At 39.5% G+C, this 11,228-nt stretch overlaps 1 gene segment (V, D, J or C); it reads left to right on the top strand.

The window, feature by feature from the left end:
* Window positions 1-8,413: 8,413 nt before the first annotated feature.
* LOC132991172 (Ig kappa-b4 chain C region-like) lies at window positions 8,414-8,868 on the top strand. The segment is given in 1 exon segment: window positions 8,414-8,868. A coding segment is annotated over 1 exon segment (252 nt).
* The last annotated feature ends 2,360 nt before the right edge of the window (window positions 8,869-11,228 follow it).

Raw genomic sequence — 11,228 nt, 5'->3', positions numbered from 1 at the left:
GTCAAGACCAAGACAATAAAAATATCAATAAAATATCCCAGAGGTTGAAAGAAATATTTAAAAAATCCATTGTTTAATTGAAGTTTGTGTCTAAATAAATCTGACAGCGACAAACAAGGTCTCTGCAATTTGTTTTCAGTGCAGCATTCTGTAGACCAAAGGTTGAAGTCAGTTCAGGCTTTAAAGTACAAGTTCATTACATTCTAGGGCAAAGCCCTCCTCAGACTTCTGTAACGTTGCTGCAATTTTCTTCAAATTAAAACAGCTTTTTCAGTGCATTTGTGTAAAGTAATTATAACTGAACACAAGAATAATTAGTAGTTTTAGTATGGTTATACTATTAAGAGAGGTTAATATTTGGGAGTCAAATATTTCAGAACTGATATGACGTTTACTGATATTTCCATGTTAAAGTACAACTCGCACCTTTTTTTCCCCCTCAAATTTGGTTATCAATGACATGTTCCAATGTTATGCAATGGAGGCAGGACATTTTGCAGTTGTACAATAAAATTTTAATTGTATTTTTCAAGAAAAAATATGCAGTGTCTTTGATTTCTGAGGTAAAATGACAGTGTGTAAAGTGGTGTACTGCAAGAAGTAGTCTTATTATTGGTCATTAGACAAAATATTACATTACTTAACTATGATCATATAGAGGGTACTTTAAATAAAAGAATGAGCGGATTCCTCACCTGCCTTTAATATTTGTTAAAACAATATTATAATAGTAAAACATTGTCAGTGAATATTTACTATACAATGTCTAAATGCAGGAGTATTTTCAGTGTGGTAATACCACTTTTGCTTCTGTACAGGAGCAGAATACTTCTTCCATCATAAGGTATGGTATATGGTAATTTATACAACAGTTAGTTCTGACCAAGCAATATGATTGGATCAGAGGCATTACATGAGTGACGATATAGGACACAACATCACTGGGACTTTTCACAACATGTATCACTCCACCTCAGCCAGGAGCTTTGAATACTTTGAATTGACACTTACACCTGACAGTTTTTATCTATTCATCATCTCAAACAACAGACTCTAATTTCAATGGTTTCATGATAAAATTCATTTCTTTTGGGAGGCTGTGGCTCAGTTGGTAGAGTCGTCACCTCTCAACCGGAAGTGTGGTGGATTCTGGGTTCTTCCACAACAACAGCTGGGAAATGGTCATCATCATCAAGACTGGGGAAAGTGCCAATCCCATGGTGTGCCAAAAGGGCCTCCAAACTTTGTTCACTGTAACGGTCCTCATCAAACACATTGTTGATGGCTGTGCTGTCCATCTCCATATTGGCCAGCATTCCTGCAATCCAGATTTGGACAGGTGTTCTGTTGTTTTCTGTGCGCAGACTGTGGTTATTCCAGGCATTTCTGAAGTTCTGAAGTCTTTTCTGAATTTCTGGCAGAAAGACAATTTGCAGTGCCATTTTGTGGAGTTCATCCTCAGGATCAAGAAGCTCAGAATTCTCAAGAGAGTAAAATGTATCATAGAAAGATTGTAGAACATGCAGAAAAACATCTCTCCAAAGACGTTCTATTCTTTGGTTATGGACAGACTCGCCTGTGATGTGACTCCTCCTCTCCACACCTTGAACAAGGTTCATGAACAGTGCAACTTGTGAATTCTCACCTCCATAGTCTGATCTAACTCTGGAAGGAAGGCCATACATGCAGGTTGCTTTTACAAACTGTGTCAGTACAGTGGAGGCACGATTATTTGTGTTGCAATTCAAGTATGTGATCAGTCGAGAGTGTCCATCAATGGCTCCATGGACCACCAAACCCCACCTTGTGATAAACATAAAGGAGAAAGGTACATTTGATTATCAATCTAACAGATTGGTGGAGTTGTTTTTTTTCCTCTAGATTATAGTACATTGACATTACATTTCGCCAAGTAAAAATATATTTGTAACGTGTAAAATGGTTTTACAGATATCTTGAATTAACATTTCAACATGTTGAAATGTAATTTCCACTGGTGAAAACTAAATTGCTACTTGTCAGCCAGACTGTTTTAATGTTAAAAGGACTTGCCATAGCTTCTGTCTGCCAACGCACGTACTGCTGCAACTCTGTAATTCACTGTAACATCATCTAAACCCCCAGACACACCAATCTTTTTTACCTTTTGGGGCCATCTCCTAAAAACTTCTACATGTCTCCACCTCTCCGCTCTCGTCCTGATACACCAATCGGATGTCCTTATATGGAGAGATGGGGGTGTGGTAGTATGCTGCCGATTTAGAATGATTCTGATTCACTCACATACGCCTGGTGGTGAGAACAAAATATGCTGGTACGCACGTGTCATGAATCTGACGGTTATTTTGCGTATGCACTTATTTAATGCGCAGAGTAAGAACATTTCTACACACATATTAGTGAATGAGGACCAATGAGAGGGAGGGAGACAGTGGGACAGACAGAAGTCTTAGAAAAACCCTAAATGTTGCATAAAGCTCTTAAGACTAACAAATGGAGTCGATTTGCCCTGTACAACATCAGGAAGATCAGACCTTACCTGTCAGAACATGCTACACAGCTCCTGGTACAGGATCTAGTGATATCACACATCGACTATTGCAACTCTCTACTGGCAGGTCTTCCTACATGCACTATCAAACCCCTGCAGATGAAACAAAATGCAGCAGCACGACTGGTCTTCAACCTTCCTAAAAGAGCACATGTCACTCTGCTGTTCATCTCCTTACACTGGCTCCCAGTTACTGCTCGCTTACAAAACAGACACAAAAACGGCTCCTCCTTACTTTAACTCTCTCATCCAGGTCTACACTCCCTCCCCCCACTACGCTCTGCCAATGAAAGGCGTCTGATCCAACCTTCACAACAGGGTGCTAAAACGCTAAATAGACTCTTCTCCTCTGTCGCCCCCTGGTGGTGGAATGAACTTCCAAACTCCATTCGATCTGGAGAGTCCCTCTGCACCTTTAAGAAAAAGCAAAAGACCCAGCACTTTATAAGTACCTACGACCTGATGACGACGGTTTAGATATTGTTGTTGATGATGATCATCTCGGACAACTGTGTGTGAGATTGAAAGGTTTCCATGGTGATATGAATTCAAAGGGACTGCTGTAATTTAATTCTGGGGAATTTAGTTGGATTTAACCTCTGAAACTCCCGATCTGTGTCCAAAGAAAATCAGCACATCACAACATATCTAACAGTTATGTGAGAATGTAGCTTGCTTCTCATCGTTTTAAATCAACACTAACAATAAACTACACAAACCATATTTGTGTAAGCGGACTTGTAGATCAAGATCAATTTGATGAAGTCCAAGGCAAATTTCCCACTGGGACAATACAGTTCATCTTGTCTATCTTATCTTGTCTTATCTTATTAACTTAATATGACACGTTTCAGCTTGTGAACTTTGATGACCCTGCTGGAGGCTACAAGCTGAATCATGTTGGTCTTAAAAAGTTCATGAAGTTGATCTTCATCATACGAGTGTTGATTAATTCAAATGGTTGTTTAATTCTGATTTTTTATTGATCTTATTGGCTGATATTTCTTTCTCTTATCAGCCCTGATTGGTGAAATCTTAAGTATTTTTATTATTTTTATCTTCTTTATTAATATATTTTATAGGCTTTTTTATCATGTTGGTCTGTTATTTCTTATCTGACAATCGTGTCCATTTTTGTTTGTAAAAGTGTCTGTGAGTTCTTTTGTTTGCTGTCCTGTAATTGTAAATGTATTTTATGTTTTTTGTTCGTACCTGCCTTTAGGGACTACAGATGAAATGTAGCTTTTGTGCTAATTCCGGCATATTGACTTTGATGGGATTTGCTGATTCATGTGCAATGTCCTAATTCAATAAATACAATTTAAATTGTTGACCTTCTCTTCACTGTGTTGTTTCTTGTTACATCTGTTTCATATTGTGTTTCATGATGGACGTCGCTTTGCTGGCTGCAAAACAAATCTGCCCACAGATACAGTCACCTGAACCTGAACCTGAAGTCCTAGTTTGGTTGTCATGAAACCAGAATTTTTTACTTGGATAAGTTATCAGTTAAAATCAAACAAAATTGGTCGCAGCTGGCGTAGTGGTTAATGCGCTCGCCCCATGTACGGAGGCTGTTGGCCCAGGTTCGAAGCCAACATGTGGCTCCTTTCCATCATATTGTTTCCATGATTTCTAACTTTATCCACTTTCCTATCTCTACAATAAAGGCACATAAAGCCCACCTGCCAAAAAAAGTCAAACAATATTGGTACCTGTTTCAAGTTTTACTTTATGCTCCCCCAAAACACAACATCCTCTTTTAAGTTCACATATTCTCCTCCTCTTCCCCTGTGTGTGAAGTTTCTTGTTCTAAATCCACTCTGATCCTGTATTTGATCATGCCTATAAATCCCTCTATTTCAGCCCTGCTCAGAACAGGCTGTTTCTGTGTCTGTACCTTTAAATATGTAAATGAGCTGTGTCTGACCATCATGGTGAGGAAAGAGGGGGGAGAAGTGGACTGAAAATGTTTGATATTTAAAAGATGGTGTGTTTATTCTCTTCACAGTGTGTGTGTGTGTGTGTGTGTGTGTGTGTGTGTGTGTGTGTGTGTGTGTGTGTGTGTGTGTGTGTGTTTGCGCGCGTGTGTGTGTGTGTGTGTGTGTGTCCTCAGTGAAGTGTGTCAGTCTCTGCAGAAACTTCCAGCTGCAGCAGTCAGTTCAGTTTCTGTTCAGTCTGACTGAGGGAGGTTTTTGTACGACGCTTTTTCACTGTGTGAACACATACTGACTGTTGATATAGTGATAACTCTGACAGTAGTAAACTGCTGCATCTTCAGTCTGGACTCCACTGATGGTCAGAGTGAAGGCAGAGTTTGATCCACTGCCTGAAAAACGATCTGGAATCCCTGATTCTCGAGTGCTAGCAAGGTAAATGAGCAGTTTAGGAGTTCCTCCATCTTTCTGTTGGTACCAGGCTAAGTAGCTACTACCATAAACATCCTGACTGGTCCTACATGAGATGGAGACGGAGGCTCCCAGAGCAGAGGTCACTGCTGCAGGCTGAGTCACTGTGACCTGTCCTCTGGACTCTGAGGATACAGAGACAAAAACAGAAAGCAGCATCAGGGTTTAGTGGGCTTCATTTCAGAGGGACGGATGTTCATAGAGAGGAGTTTGATTCTCTGGACTTTACCTGTGAAGCAGCAGCAGAGGAGGAGAGTCAAGATGAGGACACAGATCAAAGTCATGTTTTTGATGAAGAGGACGAGGATTTCTGTTGTGATGAAGGACAGCTGTCAGTCATCCAGTGTTCAACTGTCAGGACTATAAACTCTCCCAGAGCACTGGAGCATGGTGCTGCTGATGCAAAGTGGCTCTCTATGGAAATGAGAAAATGGCTGATTTTTAGCTCATTCAAAATGTGCTGAAAACAAATTTGAAAATGAGAGGTTTTTAGGTCATTCGTAACATACTGCAGAGATTTGTCAGCATACAAAGTCATTGTGTGTTTTCATACAAAGTTTTATCATTGTTACACTCATTTATTTAAGAAGAGGTAGACTAATTACTGACTTTTATTTATATTCTACTCCACTTCTCATTCATTGTGTTCATCATTGATTTTAGATCATTCCTCCACCTGCTGTTTAGACATCCTGCTAAAATATTTTCTTGCAAGAATGTGCTAAATGTTTGTTAATGTCACTTCTAAAGAGAGTTGTGTTTTTGCAGGTTTAAGGTCCTTTTAAAGGAAGCTTTCTGTGTTTCTTATCAGAGTAACATCATATGAGTTCACTGGAAGCCTCACAATAGTTATTGAAGGCTTTAAAGTTAGAGGGACATAGTTTAATGATTTATTTTGTCTTTCTATTATTTCAGGTCATGCTAGGCACTTCCTTCCATAATAATACATTTTATCTAAAGGCCCCTTTCAAGGCACTCAAGGTCATCTTAGAAAACAGAGATAAAAACAACAAAGTAACACTACATCGATAAAATGAACATTAAAAAGAAAATTTTACAGGATGTATAAAATCATTGTGAGGAGGATTCATGAGACTGGATGGAGAATGATCAGACTGAATATGCCAGTTTAAAAAGATGTGTTTTGAGATTAGATTTAAAAATGGACAGAAAGTGAATATTACGGATGTGTGGTGGGAGGGAGTTCCAGAGGCTGGGACCAGAACAACTGAATTCTGTGGACTCCAAGGTGGACAGGCAGGCGGTTGTTGTGGTGGATTGAATTGAAGAAGAAGACCTGAGAGTGCGGGTGGGTGTGTTGATGTGCAGGAGTTCAGAGAGGAACAGAGGAGTGAGGTTATGGATGGCCATAAAGGTGAGGGGCAGAATTTTGAAGTCAATTTTGAAGTCAATGAGTTTTAGATAAAGTTTAGATTTGTTAAGGGGTATGTAGGGGTACATTTGGACCACCTTTGATGTTACAATCACAGTGTGTGTGTGTGTGTGTGTGTGTGTGTGTGTGTGTATGTGTGTGTGCACGCATGTGTGTGTGTTAATGTCTGTGTGTGTGTGTGTCCTCTGTGAAGTGTGTCAGTCTCTGCAGAAACTTCCAGCTGCAGCAGTCAGTTCAGTTTCTGTTCAGTCTGACTGAGGGAGGTTTTTGTACGACGCTATTTCACTGTGTGAACACATACTGACTGTTGATATAGTGTAAACTCTGACAGTAGTAAACTGCTGCATCTTCAGTCTGGACTCCACTGATGGTCATAGTGAAGGCAGAGTTTGATCCACTGCCTGAAAAACGATCTGGAATCCCTGATGCTCGAGTGCTAGCAGCGTATATAAGCAGTTTAGGAGTTCCTCCATCTTTCTGTTGGTACCAGGCTAAAAAGTGGTTACTGTTATAGACATGAACATTCTGACTGGTCCTACATGAGATGGAGACGGAGGCTCCCAGAGCAGAGGTCACTGCTGCAGGCTGAGTCACTGTGACCTGTCCTCTGGACTCTGAGGATACAGAGACAAAAACAGAAAGCAGCATCAGGGTTTAGTGGGCTTCATTTCAGAGGGACGGATGTTCATAGAGGAGAGGAGTTTGATTCTCTGGACATTACCTGTGAAGCAGCAGCAGAGGAGGAGAGTCAAGATGAGGACGCAGATCAAAGTCATGTTTTTGATGATGAGGACGAGGATTTCTGTTGTGATGAAGGACAGCTGTCAGTCATCCAGTGTTCAACTGTCAGGACTATAAACTCTCCCAGAGCACTGGAGCATGGTGCTGCTGATGCAAAGGGGCTCTCTATGGAAATGTTCTGACTGACTCCAACAGGGATCACTGTCATTACTCTGTTTATCAATCAATCAATTAATTATACAATTAATTAGAAAACTTAATGTAATATGATTTTATGTTCATGCTTCTAGAAACATTTATTCTGATATAAATCACAATAATTAATAATATTCTTGAGAAAATTATTTAAAAATAATTTTAATATCTCAAAGAAAGACATTCTTTAATTTGTTATAATCTTTTTAAATTCTGTTTTCTTTTGGTCTCAGAGGTCTTGCAGGCAGAGACTCATTCAGGTGTCACACTTTGACAACCTCAAAGACAGCTGCTAAATAATGTTCTATTCATGAGGTTTTTCTAACAATCGATATGGACGCCTTTAATGACTGAAACAACTGAATGAAAATCATTAAATCAGCTTTCTTTAGTGAAAATGTTAATGGTCAGGGCTTTAACATGTCTAGTGGTTTATGTTTATAAAAAACAGATGAAACAATCTAAATGAAAGTGTTTTAGCTCAAAGAAATATTGTAAATCTGTTAAATAAGGTGTGATATCATCAGCATAGAGAGATATCAAACCAGTGCTACTGCAATTCAAACACTGACAAAACTACAAAGCAGATTTATTCAGATGTTATTTATATGTATGTCTAATATATATCTTGATGTGTTTGTGTTCAGCAGCTTTCTCTCTGTTTATTTGTAATATTTGAACTCTTAACGTGTTTTTATCGATTCTGCTTTACCGTGAAGGTTCACTCAGGACAGTTTGATTTCTGTCACACTGAAACATAAACAGGTTGATATTTAATAAAGAGAAGTGTATTAAATGTTTTCCTGAGATTCATTTTCTGACAACTCTTTAAGGTATTTATCTGATTCAGTTGTTTGAAAGAACCGAACAAAACAAACATAAAGAACAGTGTTTAAAAATGTACGTAACCTCTGATCTCTTTATGCGTCTAATTTAGACATTTTTCTGATTTGAATTCACATGAAGAACATTTTAATGTGTTCAGTTGAGGAAGTGAAACAATGTGTGAGTAAGTGACCGGTGGAGCAGAAAGAAACATCTGACAGAAACTCCTAAAAAAAGAAAATCAACTCTCAGACATTAAAGGTGTCCTATAGGGTTTGGTGTTTGATTGACTGTTGTGTGCTCCCTGTCCTCTAATCTGATTGGTGTCTCCTATAGGTGATGTGCGTCCCACCCTGACGGTGCTGCCCCCCTCCAATGAGGAGCTGGAGCAGGGGAAGGCCACGCTCATGTGCCTGGCCAACAAGGGCTTCCCCTCAGGCTGGAGTCTGGCCTGGAAGGTGGACGGCAGCAGCAGCAGCAGCTGGGAGGAGAGCAGGAGCCCTGCGGTGCTGGAGAAGGACGCTCTCTACAGCTGGAGCAGCACCCTGAGGCTCTCTGCAGACCAGTGGAGGAAGGTGGGCTCTGTGACCTGTGAGGCCACCCAGGGCGCCCAGGCTCCAGTCAAAGAAAGTCTGAGTAGAGACCAGTGTTCCCAGTAATGCCTCACTGGGACTCTGCTGCTGGTTTTACTGTGATACTGCTCTCACTCTGCACCTCTCTCTCTCTCTTTACTTCATGTTTCTAAAGAATAAATATTAGCTTGTTGCTTCAGATGTGTGTGTATCGTTTTCTGATAATCTGTTCATTAAATCAATGAGAAATACACTTTTTGTCTTTTTTAAATTCTTTCAAAGTTGTTAAAATGACTTTTCTTTTATCACAAACTGTTTTAAGATACTTCATCATCATGGAGCCAGTGACTACATTAAGAAATGCAGTTTCTCCATGATAACTTTACAAAGGATGAGTAAAAACACATCATGATGAGACATAAACATTGTTTTTAAACTCAGACTGAGCTCCTCAATATGTTTGATGAGTGCCATCAGTGATCACAGAACTTCAAACGATATCATTTTTCATAATTTATATAAATTCCCAAATGACAGTAAACTTGTTTTGTGCTCTAGTCTCTACAATAGTCGGTAATAATGAACAAAACACATGATAGCCAGCATGACTAGCCGAGACCAGAGTGCTCAGAGATCGAGATAAGATCAAGACCAAGGCAGGACAAGAATGAGACAAGACCAGGACAATGAATTTCACTGAAAAATCATCAACTTGTGTGCAGCTGGCGTGTCACTCACTCAGACTGTAACACCAGGAATGTTGCAGCCGTAACTGGGGGATAAAAGTCAAACTACAAATGAATTGAAGTAAATCGTTGTTTCAAAAAGGGGCTTTTCCTTTCAACCACAATCAATTAAGGAACAGGACTACCACACAACCATCACCATCTCCTCACCTCTGGCAGCCTGGTGGAAAACCCATAATATCACCAAGTCATCACTAGCACCATGTAGATTTTTTTATTTTACCAGGTAGTCTCATTGAATATTAAAATAATAAAAAAGAAAGAAGTAACAGACATCAAAAACACAAAGTAGATGCATAGCCAATATGCACAAAAACATCATACAAACACATTTAAAGTCAAGTCAGGTGTCCAAAGCAAGGCTATTAACATAGACAACTCCCAATTGATTTAAATTTGTGCTCTTTCAGCATCCCTTTAAATGCCACTAGAGCAGGGATGTCAGACATACGTTGGCCGTATCCGGCCCGACAGCAGGTTTCATCCGGCCCGCGAGACGTTTTGGGAAGGAGGAGGAAATGTATTGAAAAATATTTTGAGATTTTTTATAAATTAAATATTTGTAATACGTATTTCTCCCGAATTGTATTAAAACCTATGTATAATGAGCAACTTAAAGGTTGATATCATGATACGAAAATTAATTAAATGGGGCACTTTGAACTATCTTCTCAGCAGGGAGAACCATAAAAAAGACGAGTCGAGCGCACAAGCTGCTCCTGCATTACGCTAATCAGCAAACAGGCTGAACACCTGAGAGAGGTGACACAGAATGTAGGTTTTCAAGAGAGATCGAAGGAGCGACATTTCTTTAGTTTTATTTGGTCACAAGTTGCCAGAATTGTATCAAAGCTACGGGTTGAGCCTGATGCATCTCCCGACTAGTTTTACGATAGATTACGATAGTGCGGACACGTAGAAGAACGGACTGCCAGACTCATATCAAGAGTCGTTTAACTGAGTTTACTTAGTTGAAAAACGTGCACTCCACACGGAGCTGATCAGACTGCAGTGCGCAACGCTGAAGGATAAATTCAAGTCTGTTCGTTTGGAAACATGTTATCATTTTATAATGCCTAACACTAAAATACCTGAAGATGACTTCGGTCTTTGCATCAAAGACACTCTGTGTGTTTGTGATAACTTATTCATGTGAGCAGGTTTAATCTGTAATGAACCTTAACGAGTGTAAACTGTGCTGTGGCCTGACACACACATATCTAAAGTCTCTCTCTCTCTCTCTCTCTAATGCACTGATCCCAGGGCAGGTAGAATAACCTGTGTCAAAGTTTCTATAACCTTGAACAGAAATATTAAAACATAAAATAATAATCTCAAACAAAACATAATTATTGATGTTTTCTTCTGTAATGTGGTACATTTAAATATTTCCATGTGCCAACATGCAGTTTGCAATGACAGAGTTAACCCCTGCTTAATGTACTTTTACATTTTCTGCGTTAACATGCAGTTTTCTATACAAGTACCTTTTTTTGTCTTCTAATCATACATTAGTCTATAAATCCATGTGTCAAGTTATAGTGATGTCTGCAAAATTAGTCCGGCCCACTTGAGGTCTCATTTGAACAAATCCGGCCCCCGACCCAATCGAACTTTGACACCCCTGCACTAGAGTGACAAGATCACTTCGACGCAAGTCAGCCTGTAGTGCAGGGCTATTGAATTAGTTTTTACTGAGGGCCAGATACCAAAAATGAATACCAAATGAGGGGCCTGAGGCTCGAAATATGGGTAATCATTTTAGAAGCTTTTTGAATACCATTGGGAACAACAACA

This window comes from Labrus mixtus, chromosome 16, assembly GCF_963584025.1.
Source record: "Labrus mixtus chromosome 16, fLabMix1.1, whole genome shotgun sequence".
NCBI lineage: Eukaryota > Metazoa > Chordata > Actinopteri > Labriformes > Labridae > Labrus > Labrus mixtus.
Note: the sequence above shows the minus strand (reverse complement) of the source record. Positions and strands in the feature narration are given on the sequence as shown.